This window comes from Capsicum annuum, chromosome 1 (genome assembly GCF_002878395.1).
Source record: "Capsicum annuum cultivar UCD-10X-F1 chromosome 1, UCD10Xv1.1, whole genome shotgun sequence".
NCBI lineage: Eukaryota > Viridiplantae > Streptophyta > Magnoliopsida > Solanales > Solanaceae > Capsicum > Capsicum annuum.
In genome coordinates this window covers 57,692,330-57,710,294 of record NC_061111.1, presented here as the reverse complement: position 1 = coordinate 57,710,294, position 17,965 = coordinate 57,692,330, and the positions used below count along the sequence as shown (strand labels likewise).

At 33.5% G+C, this 17,965-nt stretch overlaps 1 protein-coding gene across 1 annotated transcript; it reads left to right on the top strand.

The window, feature by feature from the left end:
• The first annotated feature begins 9,177 nt into the window (after positions 1-9,177).
• Positions 9,178-9,755, top strand: LOC107850075 (ethylene-responsive transcription factor CRF5-like). The gene is made up of 2 exons (XM_016694550.1): positions 9,178-9,376; positions 9,463-9,755. The coding sequence occupies exons 1-2, from the start codon at positions 9,178-9,180 to the stop codon at positions 9,753-9,755; spliced, it is 492 nt and encodes a 163-aa protein (XP_016550036.1).
• Positions 9,756-17,965: the final 8,210 nt, after the last annotated feature.

The following is a 17,965-nucleotide window of genomic DNA, read 5'->3' as shown; positions in this document are numbered from 1 at the left end:
AAATCAGTAGTTATGGTTTGGAGCCCTGCTTTGTGATCTTGATCCCAACCACGACATAATGAATTGATTGGGGTTGTGGCACCTAATTGTGTTATCTTATGTGCTCTTCCCTCACTAGAACTCCGATCTTGGCAGCAACTAAGATAAGGTAGTCGGTGAAAGATGTGAAATTGTAGGGTGTACCACCTAGAGTAGAAGTAAAACAAAGAGTGTCACAAAGTTCTGATGATTTTATAGAGTCTTTCAAAAATGCCCATGTGATTTCTTACCATATGATATATTTATGAACTGTTTTTAAATTGATCTTGTATATGTTGAATATAATTTATTATTTTGGATTTGCTTTCTGTACCAGTACACTTGTATTGACCTCCTACCCTCTTAGGTTCTGAGGCTCAATCTAGGGGTCCTGATGAGCAGTAGATTTCTTCAGGCAGAAGTGTAGAGTTCAGTTGGTGATCCTTCTATAATTCAGAAGGCCTAGTTATTTTCATTTATAATTTATTATGGTTTTCATCTGCTATGGGCCTTGTCCCAATTTTCAGATAGCTTTGATTTGATCATGTAGTAGAGATTTTACAGATTATTCTAGATGTTGTTTAGCTGATTTCGGATTTCATTGCTTATTGTTAAACTGAATTCAGAGTATGACCATGTTTCTGTATCAGATTTTATTTCTGCATCTTCAATTATTATATGAGTGTTGTATATGACTACCAGATAGAGTAGGACGTTTGGGCCTTCATAGTTCGGCCACACCTTTATTTGGGTCGAGACAAACTTTGTATCAGATTATGGTTTATGGTCCCAGGGTATCTGCAAAATCACATTGGGTGGAGTCTTATTTATTGGTGTGTAGCGCGCCACACTTATAAGTAGGAGGCTACTAGGAGTTTAGGAATGTTTCCCTTTCTTTATGTTCTACTTCATGTAATAGAGTCAAAATGTTCCTCTTTCATACTCTAATTTGTGCTATGGTGTCGTCCATACAAAAGTAACAGTTATCCCAATTCTTTCCTTACTTTGATGTTCATAGACATGTCTATTTATAGGGGTGATTCAAGTGCATAAGTTTAGAGTCTAACTGACTTGGTTCTTTCTGATTGAATCATATAAGATTTTAAAAATTGTACAAGGACTTGAGAAGAGTTCGTTAGTGCTTCAGAGTGTATTGATTCTAGTATAAACCTTGATCTTGATGAAATCGTGGTTTTTAGCCTGCAATATTAAGTGTATTCAGTTTTTTTTAAAAAAAATATATTGCAGATGTTATGCGTAAGGGGGGATAATGTGTAGCAGAATGTTGGAATTCTATTTCCACCTAAGTAGTAGTATAATTTAAGTGTTGGTGTTATGAACTATTAGTAGTGATGTTGGACCAAGAAGTTGGTGATGTGAAGTCACAAAGTTAGAAGTCAGAGTGAGGTTGACTTTCGTTTAAATAAATATTTTAGTTGAATAACTCATGTTTTGAGGATTATTTACCCCTTTTTAGTGATAAACTAATGTGGTAGCTAGTAGCATGTGTGGATTGTATGGTAGTCTATGGGGGGAGTATTTGACTATGATTTTTATTTATAGAGTAAGATATGTATTCTTAAATTATTGATTATTATGTGTCAAGTTTCTATCTTTTGTAATCTTATTATCATTGTGTTGTTGAAACTAAGAGTCTAGTAAAGCCGTGTGGGGCTCTTTCGATTCACTAGCATAGTTTCCTTGTCATTCCTTTTATTTTCTTATTCAAAATACAAAATCAAAGTCTAGTAAAGCCGTGTGAGGCCTATTTCGATTCACTAACAACTTATTGCTCATCTTTTTTATTCTTGTCTTGGTTGGAACTGGGGGTTTAAAGGCATAATGACAAGAAAAGTAGTAAAGGCGATTTATTGAATGTATGTATAGCCAAATCTTTTTGCATGAGATTGAGTTGGTAATAAAGTAAAGTTACCAGAGTGAAGTTAGTGTGGTTTAGTTTAGAGTTTGGTTAGGGATCTCTCAAATTTAAGATGATAGCTTAAAGCTAAGAGGGAGATGATAGAATTAGTAACCAAGGCAGGCTCTCAAATTTTAGTAGTAATGCGAGTATGATATAGAACATCATAAGTGAGGATAAGGATCAACCCATTCTTATCTCAGTATTTTTCGGTTATCCTAATACAAAACTCATGCCTTACGTTTCAGTTCCATGATCATAGTTCATGTTCATGCATATGATAGAGAATCACGTACTCTTCCAGTTCCAAAATAAGGAGTTCCAGTTCATTTCAGTTGTCGGAAGAACATTTCATAAGTTATGAACTCCAAGTTGAGGTTATACAACTCATGACTCATGTACTTATTCTTGATCGTGTGCTCGGTTTCCATAACTCATGCTGCACACCAAACGATTGATGATGCCAGGTATGCCCTCAACTCAGATCACTTTGATGAATCCATGATGTTGATTCGTTGTTTCTCAGGCATCAGTTAAGTGCCAAGTCTTATATAATATCCTTCTATGCTTCAAGGTCTTATGTTCTAACCTCTTAGTGACTCCTCCTTACATGATGATAGTAGTGATGAGTAAATTTTCCTTATTGATGAAAGACCATTGTATGCTTATTTTAGATAAGGCCATAAATGTGAAGTAAGATTTGGGGCAAAGTCTTCAATACATGTAATGGTTAGTTGAAAGTTTTGTGTGTGTGTTCTTGGGGTAGCGCGAGAGAGTTATATTGATAGTGGTTTAGATATTATGTGAAGTATGTGTTTATGGGTGTTTGTCTTGAAGTTCATATATGGTTATAAAGATGGGGTTGGTTGACATGTTGGGATTTAAGTAGAGGAACACAATATGCACTAGTGACTCCATCGTAACAGTTCATAGTTGGTCATTGAAGTGGTAAGGCACGTTATGCTTAGGGTAGGATCTCTAAAAAGATATGGAAGATTGAATCAAATGAGTATGGTATTTAAAGGGAATAATATAGTTAAGGGAGAATTCCAGAAGTGTACTAAGCTTGAAAACAAGAAGTTGCTTTGCCTAAGGCCTGGTAAGTCTATCTTAGTTTATGAGTTATATGTTTATATTTAATGCTATGGAGTGGTATCATTGTTGTGATTCCCTAGATGAATGTATTGTGTAACACATGCCAAAGATTCTTTGCTCCTTGATATTACTAGAACTTCTTTAGAAAGAGTGTTAAAGAGATACTCTGGTTAAGTATAAGTTTCCAGTGTAATTCAGTTTAACAAGTATGTAGACAAGTTACGATGGTTTTCCACCTTTTCACCCAGTCCTACTATTTGAAGTCTCAAGCATATGACCATCCCAAGAGATAATCTATTCCATCCATGTAAGTTACGAATTTATTTTAGTTAAAGCATCATGTTTCAGATTCATCTATCTGGTCATGACTCAGTTCATAAGAGTTCAGCGCATAATCTTAAATTTTTTCCAAGTATTTTAGCTCAGACAGTGTAATACCCTAATACGATCTAAGTCCAGTTGTCTCTTGATTCGTACTTGCCTAAGTTATCACTTCTCAATTCAATAAGTATGATTTGATCATGAACACTTCAAGGGAATCCTAAACTCTCAGAATGAATCAGCTCCTTAAAGTAAGTAAAGTTAAGTTAGCACAGAATTCAGTCTCATGATAGAAGTTTAAGTTTTTCAACAGGACTATATCCTTTCTTAGAAGACATATCATGTCCATGTTATTCCATACCTTAAATACTTCAACATTCCTACCCATCATTTGGGGACGAATGATCCCAAGGGGGAGATAATGTAAGACCCCGCATTTTGGGCTAGAACGAAAACCATCATTTCTATACGTAGATGATCCAAATTTGGCATGTCAATCAATTATTTAGTGTGGGAACCTATTTTAGCATGAATTTAGATCATAGAGGTCCCCAAACTCAAGGACGAGTTGAAAGCTTTCCTAGCGTTCGAGTTTGAGCGAGCGTCGAAACATAGGTCAAATTCAATCGGCCATAACTATTAATATATAATGAATTACAGGGCCTACTATATATCAAATGAAATCTCTTTAAATTATCTTTCTAACGATACTATTTTGGCCAAAATCTGATACTCGAACAAACAGTTATGGCCATTTTCATGATTGAGACAGTAACATCGTGCGATTAGCGCTCGACGCACGCTCAGTCAAACGCACCCAATTTCCATGTTTTGTTTTCATGTTTTTAAGGGAAAAAGTGGTATTTTATACCCTCTATTTATCCATAACACGGTATTAAATCCCCTAAAACCTAAAATAAGGTTATTTTCTCCCAAAATCACCAAGAACACTCCTTACGGTTTCAACCCAAAGATCAATATATCTCAAGATTTAACCATGGGTTTTTCTTAATTCTTCAAGATTCAGAATTCCCATTGTGAGGGCTACAAGAGGCACCCATCAATCGTACGTATAGCATCCCAAAAGCTAGAGTTCAATCAAAAGCTTCTAATTTAATGTACGTGGGGTTTATCCTAAAAACTACTTAGTTTTGTAAACACTAGAATATGACTTAAAGACTGTCAAGCAAGAATTTAGAAAAGGGTTTTAGGATTCATGATTTTTAATAATGCATCATGAATGTTTTAATGATATTGTTGTTTTGGCCTTTAGGCCTTATCCCCTTAAATTGATTTATATGTATATGTATATGTATGAAAAATCGTGATTGAAGATTGTTTGAGCGGACAAATTATGAAATCCCTCTCTTGTGATGAATTTAAGTTTATGAACTTATTGGGAATGATTTGAAATACATGTTTAATAGTTTGAAAGTGGTCTTTTCAATATCATAGTATTTGACATGATTTAGAGATGATGGGAGGGAGTCTCTTGTTATACAAATATGCTTGTTTTATAGAGAAAGAATTGCATGTAATTCAGAAACTTGACATACCCACTTTATATTATTAAGATGTTGATAAAGAGAAAGTTTCTTGCATGTGTTTACATGAATTTAAAAGAAAGAATTATTTGAATTGATTTATTGTTAGGGTGGTCCCAAACTGCATGTTTTGAAAGAAAAGATGATAATATGCTAGAAATTACTCAGAGATGTGACTTGCAAGTCAATGGAATGAAGATACCATACAAATGTATGTCATAAAAGAGTTAGAGTTTTCAGAGTTTGATTTAAGAGAATACATATTTTAAAGAGTTAAAAACTGGGTTAACGTGAGTTAGGTGGTTACCCGAAGGAAGCACGAGTCAAATGACTCTATGCTGGAAACTGTGATTTACCGACATGGGAACTTAGTACCCTGCTATGTGATCTTGTGTACCTATTATTTTTTCATCCCAAATCTGGATTTATGGTTCGGAGCCTTGTTTTGTGATCTTGAGCCCACCCATGACATAATGACTTGATTGGGGTTGTGGCACTCAGTTGTGTGATCTTGTGGTCTCTTCCCTACCTAGAACTCCTATCTTTGAGGCAATTGAGTTAAGGTAGTCGGTGAAAGCTGTGAAATTATAGGGTGTACCACCTATCACAAAAGTAAAACAAAGAGTGTCACAGAGTTCAAATGATTTTATAGAGTCTTTCAAAAATGCCCATGTGATTTCTTACCATATGATATATTTATGAACTATTTTTAAATTTGCCTATATATGTTGAATATAAATTACTATTTCAAAATTGCTCTGCATACCAGTACAATTGTATTGACCCCTACCCTCCCAGGTTCTTAGGCTCAATCTAAGGGTCATGATAAGCAGTAGATTTCTTTCGACAGAAGTACAGAGTTCAGTTAGTTAGCCTTCTATAATTCCGAAAGCCTAGTTGTTTTTAGTCATTTATCATTTGTTATGGTTTTGGTCTACTGAGGGACTTGTCCCAGTTTTCATACAGCTTTGATTTGATCATGTAGTAAAGATTTGACAGATTGTTCTAGATGTTGTTTAGCTTATTTCAGATTTCATTCCTTAATGTTATACTGAATTCAGAGTATGACCATATTTCTATATCAGATTGTATTTCCGTATCTTCACTTATTATATGAATATTGTGCATGACTACAAGATAGAGTAGGATGTCGGGGCCTTCATGGTTCGGGATGTCCGTCATGGTCAGGCCCTCGTTCAGGTCGTGACAACTTTACCTAAGGAAGTCAACTCATTTGTCAAGGTACTTAGACTTGTCATCATCTCATGCACGGTTTTGTTTTCCTTCATTTTGAATTCCTCACACTTAGTAAAAAGGAGAGAGATCCTGAATATTCTTACTTGAGAGTTATCTTCATGAGCATTTATCAGTTCATCCCAAATTTACTTAGCAGTAGTGAAGGTTGATACCCTGTTGTATTTAACAGGTTCTAATCCATAGACCAAGATGTTCTTGGCCTCTGCATTTTTCTTCAAAGCTAACAAGTCATCACGAGTAAATTCCCTCCTTACTTTGTTGACTTGTTCACCATGAACCAACTTTATTATTATAGTGTGACCACCAGTAATCCTATCCCATATTCATAGTCTTCACCTTGGATGAACGTCTCCATCCTTGCTTTCCACCAGATAAAGTGAGAGCCATCAAAAAGTGGAGGTCTAGTAGTTGACCGAGCTTCACTGTGACCAGATGAGGTGCGAAATTCATCATGTTGATTTTTTCTTAGGTGCTAACCTTATTTTAGACAACCTAACGCTCTGATATCACTTGTTAGAGCACAAGCTCTACTAATTTTATATTATACTCTGCTGATTTCCTATCTATTGAACAAGTAAGTAAATGTGGTTCACAGAAGTAAAAGCTGAAAGCTGTGGTTTTACGTGGAAAATACTCGGCTCAAAAAAGGTGTAAAACACCATGATCTGTACCTCAATAGGATTTAATCCAACTTTACTATAAATCTTGAGCCTCAACAACCAACAAAATTACAAGACTTCTTGTAAACTAGAAATTAAAACTTCTAACTCCTATAACTACAAAAACACAAATCTTCCCAAGATATGTGTTCCCGAGTCTTCGAGTTCCCCAACTTGGAGACACAGCTCCTAACTCATTTTATAGATCATTGAGACTAGAATGACTCATTACAACTCAAAGAACCTACCTACTACAAATAGTCTAAGACTTGCTAAATAAAGGACCAGGTTCTTCTTCAAGTAAGTGAACTGTTTTGCTGATTGTTGATTATCTTGTCAGTGCATGAGTGAATTATTTGAAAGTCATTTCCTCTATTTAAGACAAAACCTGATAGAGTCCTTTAGTTGATGTATATTTGTATCCACACTATGAGTCCCAGGTAGTTTCACTCATTCTTTTCTACCTTCTCTCCCTCTTGCCTTTTGAATAGGACTCTTCTTGATTATCTCATAATTTGTGCAAGACTTCTTGTTCGACTGAACTTCTTTAATATTTCTTGTTCAACTCAACTTCTGCAGAACTTCTTGTTCAACTCGATTCTGTTGTGATAAGTGTTATCCACTTTTATTTTTCACGCAGAGTCATCTTTTCAATAACTTGCCTTCAAATTTGTTTACTTGGATGGAATAGCTTGCACAACATGTTTCATTCACATGTCCATCATCAAAACTTCACAGTCCCTAACAATATGCTTAAGAAAACCCTTTCCCATTAAAAAAAATAAAGCTTCACATCACATTTTCAACTAAAAAGATCAATCCTTTTGCACAGTTTTAGTTGCACCCATTTTTTGGCATTTTAAGCAAAGCCCATCATCAAATATTTCCTGATGGATCCATTGAAGAATCCATCAATTCCAGAATTTCTTTCATTTTTGAAGGAAAAATACTCAGTTTATGAAAAGGATTGCTCTTTAGTGCAAAGGTTTTTGATGGATTCTGACAGAAAATTTAAGAATAAGTTAGAAATGTGAGGGAAAATAATGAGGAAGAAAAAACGAGAATTGAAGAAAGATATTTAGAGATAATAGCAGAGCATGATGAGGACTAAAGGGGAAATTCAATTTTCTATATGAGAGGATTAATGAGATAAAGAATGAGAAACTTGAAAAAGAGGCTTATTATGAGAAGAAACTCAATGGGTTGATTGCTATACTTGAAGCTACGGGGAAAAAAGATGATTTCATGTGGTTCAGTTTAAATCAACTAAATAATGCAGTGGTAAAAGACCAAGAAATGAAGGTATTATTTGAGTCACTTTTTTTTTTGTTTTTTGATTTTTCTCCTTACAGCTTGTTTTGATATTTGTTAGGTATCATTTCTTAATTGCAATGAACAAAAGGATACGTTTTAATTATTTGTGGCATTTGCAAATTATTAATGTTTATTGACGGAATGTCTTGATTATTTTGATAAATTAGAGACATCTTCATTTTACTGCATTTCCAAAATCCATGTTAATTATTTGTGGCATTCAACAATCAATTAGTTTGGAGTCGGATAAGGTTTTAAATGTGATGATTGGTTCTAGGAAAAGCAAATTATACATTTTCATTAGTTGTATGACTTATTTTCTGTTCTCATACCTTTGTTTTGGATGTATCATTAAAAGTATATTAAATTTTTTTATTGATAATTTGTCAACTAATTTTAGAGCCTTACACAAAAAATTATCAATTTTTTTTATTTTTTTGGAAGAAGATAAAAATAAATGATTCTTTACCAAAGATGAATAACAAACAAAATCTTACTAAATCACGTCAGCCGCCACGTGCACCTTATTCAAGTGCCAATGAAACACGATATATATACACTCACAAAACTTTGTAGGTATCAAAGCTGCAAATAAAGAAAAAAAGAATGAGAAAAAAAATCCCTGGGTAACTTATTCAATTTCTTGATTTTTCTATTCACTTCTGTTCTAATTTATTACTCATTATGTTGATTTCCAGACACATTTTTTTGTGTGGTCTCTATGTGAAATATGAGAATGTTTTTAAGTATATATAGATTTTTCAAAGTTGAATGACAATAGATACATCCGGGTGTGTTGTTATACATATGGATAGATGTGATATTGCGTGATTTTTGAAGTCGGGAGTTATGTTTTGAATTTGCTTGTTTGTTTAGAGTACTGTTTTGATTCACCCTAAAAATTTATGATGAACTAGTGTATAATTACCTTGTTTTGATAAAAATATTTGATGAATATTTTTATATGTAGAAAAAAAAGAAAGAATTTCTTATCATAAATTAAGTTAACATACTTTTAATATTTTTTGTTGTTTTGTCTTTACGTAAAGTCATGGCATTCAACGAAGAGCATGGGGAAAAGGAGGTCTTCAGAAACCGCTCAGAAGTGATTGCTATGGAAAAATTGACCGATCAAATCGGAGGAAGCTCCTCTATCTTGCCTAGACCGGGAGTAGTTCACTTTTCTGACTGCGATACAATGAAGCTGACTACTGACGAAGAAGGGAAGGCAAAACCGCCAAAGAAAAAAAGTCATAGATACATGAAAAGGCATGTGAAGAGGAACTCATTGTAAAGAATGAAAACACTGAGGTGATTTCAATTGAAAATTCCTTAGAGAGAAATTTTAAGCTGCCGCAAAAAAAGGTGAAAAAGTACGAAGGGGTTAGACAAAGAAAGCAGGGTAAGTGGGTTCCAGATGTTCGAGTCTTAGGTACTAAAGATCGAATCTGGATAGGAACATTTAGTACTGTTGAAGAAGCTACTTTGGCTTATGACAAGACTATCAATGAAATGAAAGGTGCTTACGCTGTGACAAATATCCTCAAGCCACCACCAAGATACCCTTCACCAATGGAAATCATCTACATGAATCCACCATCTTCATCCATATATAATGCTAGGATTTAAGAAATGATTTGCTATTTTACTGTACCTTCTCTCTGTTAGTTACTCCCAGCATTGTCTTCACTTAGAAATGTTTTTTCTTCTTTTGTAAAGTTGCAAAAGTCCATAACAATGTTTGTTTGGTCCTAGTTTTTTTGTCTATATCTAGGTATCCTTACTTTTAATTATCTTTAGCTGAAATCAATATTACTTTATTTCATGCAATTATGCACACCACAACTCAAGTACATCGAAAGAAATCACCTAATATTTTATATTGATTCAGATCTCATTGTAATTTTAATCTCTGAGGTTTTCATCCATATTAGAGAGGATTCTTCTTTGTGGGGGTAGTAGAAGCAGCAGGTTTAGAAACCGATGAATGTTTGTTGGATCTCGTAACTTTCCTCAGTTTTTTAAAAATTCGGTGGAAAATTTTTCTTCTTTTCCATAATGGACTTGGTAATAGTGTACTTCTTTCGGCTGACTTCTACCCTCCCCAAACCCACTACAGCTAACCTCACACACCTCCTGGCTAAGTTATTATTTTCCTTGACACAGTAATAATATTGTAACGATCCATACCGAGGCCCTGATCGTGATGGACATCCAGAACCATAAAGGTATGAGAGCCCTTCTCTAACTGGCAATCATATACACAATGCATATAATGAAAGAAAATATGAAAAATAAATTGAAACATGGTTAGTTTAATATCTCAAATGAGTAATGCATACATAAGTTCAATAAAACTCAAACAATCTAATACATGTCTGCGTAATCTATACTACAATTGAAAATAATAATCTGTTTGAAATTGGGACAAGGCTCCCAGTCAGACCACGAACTAAAAACAATAAAATCAATATAAGTAAACAAAACGCCTTCCGAAGTGAGGCTCACCAACTCTGAATACCTTACAATAATCTACTATTTAGCAGGACCGCTAGACTGGGCCTCAGAACCTGAAATATAGGGGGTCAATACAAAATATGGTGGTATGTGAAACAACCCAAAATAACATATTTTTATATAACATAATGAGAGTATTTTTTAAAATAATGAATATAATGCATAAGTGAAAACACATAGGCATACTGAAATGAATTTCAACAACTCTTGGAAATTATGACTTACTTTGTATTTTCTCTTGAGCTAGATGGTACACCCTACAATTTTGATCATCCCACGGGCTATATCAGATCCGCCCTGGACTCGGTGGCTAAGCCCCCAATCCAAGTTTGCCGCAAGGGCTGGAGTATCGGTTAATATGTCATGGTAGGGCACAAGACCACAAAGCATAAATCCTAACCATAGTCCTAAGCTGGGACAACAAAAATCAAGGCACACAACACCACACATCATGGTGCTAAAAATCCCGAGTCGGCAAAGTACGGTTTCTTGCATCGAGTCTCTCGAATCGTGCTTTCTTTGGGTAACTATCTAACTCTCTTAAGCCCAAATTTTAATTCTTTAAAACCATTCTTCATACATTAAAAACATTCAACACTTGTTTTTTTAAGGGAATACTATCACCTGGTATCGTCATACCCTTAATTGCAAGTCAATATCAGATCAAATTCACAGCCCATCATATTCAAAACATGCACATGACCACCCAAGATTCATAACATCACAATAGAGTCATCACTTTGAAATCTCAAGAAAACTTAGGCATTTATCCTCTCTTTGCAAGATTCAAAACATGTGGTAGTCATGTCAATATATTCAATCACATGCAATTCTTTCTCTTTAAATCAAGGATGTAGTTATAGCATGAAACTCCCTCTCATCATATATAAGCCATGTCAAACACCTTGATGTTGAGAAACTTACTTTAAAATCGAAATTCATGCTTTCAAAAATCACTCACCATACAAATATACACTTTATTTCGCAACAAGATAGGGAAAATTCATTGTTCATGCTCTCAGTTAAACATTCCAAACTATATATATGTTTACATAAAGGGTTAATATTTGATTACCACAAAAAGGGTTCGACACAATATATATATTTTCATCAAAACTATTTAATAACATGCTTTTTGAAACAATATTCAAAATCCCTTAGTTTGCAACATTATTATAAATCATTAGATTTGATAAAATTAATAAAATCCATGCCCATGGAGTTTGAGGATAGTCCCACATACCTTAAGTTCCTTGATTTTAAGAATAGAACCCTATTCTAGAAACTTTTCTTGAGAAATCTTGCATTGAAAGTCTTGAATTATTGACCTTTTAGAAGAATAATTGAATCTTGTTCTTGAGAGGTGGTTAGGGTTTTTCTTTGAGAGAAAGATTCAATAATAGTTGTATTTTGCTTTTGAGGGCTGAAATAAAGTGTTACGGATGGATTTGGGAGAGGAAAAGTGACCAAAGTGCCCCTAAACCATTTAGGACCTGAAATAGCATGTGAAATAGTTTCGTAATGCGGTGGCCATCGTGTCGCGTCAGTGACTGATGCATCGCGTCCCAATCGCATTGTCTTACTGCCTCTCACAAAAAATGTTATAACTTTTCGCTCGGGTATAGGATTAAGGTGAAATTGGTATTGTTCGAAAGATAATTAGATTATCTATAATTTGGTGGGTCTTGAGCTATAAAATTCTACTTATATCAAAAGTTATACACGTTCAAAATTGACCCTGGTACAATCGAATACGATTCGAAGGCTCTTAGCTCAACTTTGCTCTAAGTGATTTCCATGAACATTTTTCACCTCATAATCACTTAACGCACTAGAATAAAGATCATGACATATGAATTTAAATATGAGTCATTGGATTAGAGTTTATACACATAGACAGGACAGTCTGATTTCTAGTTCAAAAATGTGAGATGTTACAAATATTTGAATATAGAAATGAACTATAAAAATGAGAATCTTTGAAATGAAGTATAAGCCCAGTTAACAAAACCATGCTGCGTTTTACAATGAATTAAAGCTATAACAGAACCACTATACATGCTGTAAGAACATCCCAATCAATGAAGTTGAACTGCCTATGGAAGGCTGAACCATTAAAGTTTAACTAAACTATGGATCCACCTTCTGTCTTTTTGGGGTAGATTTTCTTCGGTGCTGACTCTTGGATGTTTGCCAAAGCATTAGCACCATTTATTTCCATGGCTGACTTATGATACACCAACACAGCTTTGTTAGTAGTGCCAAAAGTGACTAACCAATGTTCAGTGTTGTCTCTTCCATTTCCCATATTTTCATTGTCTAAATCCCTTGTAGTTCTTCATGTTTCTTGAACCAACTTCTTCAGTGTAGACGTGTTCTTTTAAATGACCCTGGTCAATCCATTTTCAATTATGATTTACTTTATCCATATCTTTTTATGATGCTTGTACTTCTCTCCTAGAAGTGTTTCCTCCTTGTCACTAGATGAGTCGTGGTATCATTTTCTGGCATCTAAATACATATAACACGGAGCAAGACAACAAAACATTTGTCCACTTTATTGGTGGATTTTTGTTTCTCTTAATTATTATAGTTTTCTTGATTGCAGCATTAGGGTGACCCTCATTCTTAGAGGCCATTGCTTTATGAAATAGATCAAGTAAAGTAGGAATAGTCCATCAACTAGACAAGCATATTATCTCTCTTCTTATTTTTCTAGAAGGGAATTCAAATAAAATGAACAAAAAGAAGCAAATAGCGAACTGCAGAATAAAATACCAAACAACAGTAATGAATTTTCACAAATGGGATTTGAGAAGGGTAGAGCATGCACGGATCATTCCACGGAGAGGCCATTTTCAAGAGACCCTCAGCCCAACTGCAACAAATTCAAGTACAAGAAGAAGAAAATAGTGAAAAAAGCATAGTTTTAATACAGAAAGGAGCGAAGAGCCTACACCAAAAAAACAACAACAACAAAATAATATGGTAATTGAAACACAATAAACAATACATAACAATGGATATAAAAAACAAGAACCACAAAGATGTGACTAATATAAGAATAGAAACCAACAACCGTAAACCTTTATGAAAGGCAAGAAAACACTCTACTCCCTACTAAACTTATACCATAATACGCAATGTCCACACCTTTCTATATAAAATCATGTCATTGTTAATATGAAGCTACAACATATCCTATCTAAACACCTCCCTCTATAACTAGATCCCATATCATATAGACAAAAAGAAAATGAAAAAAAATACTCTCTCCTTATGGTAGCTTTTGAATATTTTGAATTGTTAGTTGTTGTAACTTATATTTTTATATATTTCTCGAATATTGAATTTTCTTTGGTGGAAATGAAATCTACTGCCTTCTTATAATTTGAATAGAAACAATGAGCTTTTTGTATCTAAAAATAAGATCATTTGTCCCTAAATTTTGTCATTTACAGAATTTACAAAACCTGTTGTATTATTTGTGACTTTCAACCAATCAATCAATATGGAATGGGATAAAGTTTTACACGTGATGATTGATTCTAGGAAAAGCTAATTATACATTTTCATTAGTTGTGTGACATATTTGTTGTTCTCATACCCCTTTTGGAAATAGGCATCATTGAAAGTGTATTAGATTTTTCTCGTGATAACTTATGGATGAATTTTAGACTAAGACACAAAATTATCACCACATGTGTAAATATTTGTTTTGGAGAGAAGAAATAAATGATTCTTTCCCAAAGATAAGTTATAGACAAAACCTTATTATTTCAACTATTACTTCTCAAGAGAAATCACATCTGCCTCCACATGCACCTCATTCCAAGTACCAATGAAACAATATATACTCACACTACTTCGTAGGTACCAAAGCTGCAATGGAAAGTGGAAAAAGAACCAGAAAAATTTCTTGATTTTTTTGTTCACTTCTGTTCTAATTTCTTTTATCATCTTTTTGATTTCCATTCACATTTTTTATGTGATCTGTATGTGACATGTGAGTTTGTAGTCACAAATATTTAATGTAGATTTGTGCTTTGTATTGTGACAGATATAGCAAAACTTAACATCAATATATGTCCATGAAGAAACTTAAGCATGTATATATTTTTCGAAGTTGAATGCTAACAGATACATACAGGTCTGTTTTTATATGTACAAAAAGATATGATATTACATGATTTTTAAAGTAGGGAGTTATGTAATTAATTTTCTTGTTTGTTTCGATTATCGTTTATATTCCGTCTAGATATTTATGAAGACATAGGGTACACTTATTGATGAAATGTTCGATGAATATTTTTATATTTAGATATAAAGAAAGAATTCCATATCATAAATAAAGTTAATGTACATTCAATGTTCTTTGTTATTTTCTCTTTAGTAAAGCCTTGGCAGCTAACGAAGAACATAACGAAACGTAGGTCACCAAAAGTAGTCAAAAATTGTTGTTACTATAAAATTGACCAGTCAAGTCGGAGAAAGTTCCTTTGTCAGGCCTAATCCGGTTGAAATTCACTTGTAGGGTTGCGATCCAATAAAGCTGTCTAATGAGGAGGAAGGGAGGGCCAAAGGCAAGATGCCAGAGACATGAAAAGTCATGTGAAGAGGAAACCATCATCAAGAATTAAAACATTGAGGCAATTTCAGTCAAAATTTCCATGGTGAGAGATCTCAAGATGCCGCAAGAAAAGGTGAAAAAGTACAAAGGAGTTAGATAAAGAAAGTGAAGCAAGTGGGTGGTAGAGGTTCGAGAGCCAAGAACGAATGATCGAGTTTGGATAGGAACATCAACACTGCTAATGAAGCTGCTTTGACTTATGACAAGACGGTCATTAAAATGAAAGGTGTTGATGCTGTGAAAAACATCCACAAACCACCATAACGAGACCCACAAACAAAGAAAACCAACTTCATGAATCTACCGTCTTGATCCACAGATGATGTTAGATTTAAGAAATGATTTGTTATTTTGTTTTACATCCTCTCAATTATGTTAACTAAATGTAGCTAACTTCCAACATAGTGGAATATTTTTTCTTTATATATTGGTTAGATTGTACCCTTTGTTAGGGTTTTTGTACAGATATTTTTACCAAAATTAAGTTTTTACTTTTTCTTTGAAAAAAATAAAAATAACCATAATTATTTTTATTTTTCCTAAAAGGAAAATATAATTCTTTACCATAGTTGGCAAACCTCTTTCTAAGAGGAAAGATTTTAGAACTCTATAAATATAACCCCTTCCATCTCTTTCAATAACACAGTAGCATCCATAATATAGTCGTTAAAGAAGTCTAGTTTAGGAAGAAATTTTCTCTCAATAGGTTTTATGGGTTTTTTTCAATATTAGTTTTTAATATGTAGGTCGTTTAACCAAAACATATAATAATTTATGCCATTTTAGTATTGTTTTCTTTGTCATCTGAATTACTGTTCTATTATTTGAAAAATTTAACCTTCCACATGACGCCATCTCAATTTTGAACCCAATAAGTGATATCAGAGCATATGGTTCAAAGGTTCAACGGTGTGGTCAGATGAGATTAAACAGGTTCAAATCGGTTTCAAAAACATTTTGCAAGAGTTTGGCGATAATGACAATTTTATTTAGCTACAAGTGGAGAAGGGTTTCAAATACATTTTCAACAATCTTGCTGCTAATCCATCTTTAAAACCATATTAATTTTCAACCAAGGTTTATGGGCTCCAACTTTTAACCCCTGCTTACTTTCAATGCTTGGGCTCCTTTTAATTCATGCATTTATTTTTAACACATGTGCTTCACTATTAACCTGTGCTTACTTTCAATGAACAAGGCTTCACTTTCAACCCTGTTTACTCATAACAAAGGGCTTCAATAATTTCAACCCATGTTTTTATTTTTAATGCACATGACTCCAATTTTTAACTCATATCAACTTTTAATCATGGTAAGTAGCAGTGATATATGAAGATCATTGATATATGAAGATCATGTGAAGAAAGTGGATCAAAAATATTTTCCCAGAAAATCAAGCCAAAAAGGGAGATTTGTTAGAGTTTGTGCCCTGATTTTCTTACAAAAATTGTTTTTTACTTTTTCTTGGAAAGAAAATAAAAGTACCCATAATTACTTTTATTTTTCCTAAAAGGAAAATATAATTCTTTTCCATATTTGGCAAACCTTTTTCAAAAAGAAAAGATTTTGGAACTCTATAAATAGAACCTCTTCTTTCTTATACAATAACACAGTAGCATCCATAATGTAGTCGTTAAAAAAGTCTGGTTTAGGGAGAGATTTCCTCTCAACAGATTTTATATTTTTTTGTCAATATTAGTTCTTAATATGTAGGTTGTTTGACCAAAGTATATAATGATTTTATGCTTTTTTAGTATTATTTTTTTGGTCATCTGAATTATCGTCCTATTGTTTGCAAACTTTAAGCTTCCGCTTGACGCCCTCTCGATTTTGAACCCAACAAGTGGTATAGATCCTATGGTTCAAAGGTCCAATGGTGTGGTGAGAATGTATGAAAAAGTTTCAAAGCGGTGTCAAAAACATGTTGCAACAGTTTGACGATAATGACGATTTTGTTTAGCTACATATGGAGAAAAGTTTCAAATAAATTTTCATCAATCTTCCTACTACTCCATCTTTAAAACCAAATTAATTTTCAACCTATGTTTATGGGCTACTTTCAATTCTTGGGCTCCTTTCAACTCGTACATTTATTTTTAACGCATGAGCTCCACTGTTAACCTGTGCTTACTTTCGATGCACAAGGCTTCACTTTCAACCCTGTTTACTTATATCAAAGGGCTCCAATAATTTCAATCCATGTTTATATTTTTAGTGCATGGGGCTCTAATTTTTAAGTCATATCAACTTTTAATCGTAGTAAGCAGTAATGATATATGAAGATCGTGTGGAGAAGGAGGATGAAAAAATTTTTGCTAGAAAATCAAGCAAAAAAGGGGAGATTTTTATGGTTTTTGCCTGATTTTCTTAACAAAATTAAGTTTTTACTTTTTAGCAGAAGAAAATTAAAAATAACCATAATTAATTTTATTTTTCCTTGAAGGAAAATATAATTTTTTTCCATATTTGACAAATCTCTTTCTAGAAAGATTTTGTAACTCTATAAATGGAACCGCTTTCTTCTCATACAATAACACAGTAGGATCCACAATGTAGTCGTTAAAAGTGTCTGATTTAGGGAGAGATTTTCTCTCAATAGGTTTTATGTTTTTTCAATATTAGTTTTTAGTATGTAGGTCGTTTGACCAAAATATATAATAATTTTATACTTTTTTAGTATTGTTTTCTTTGT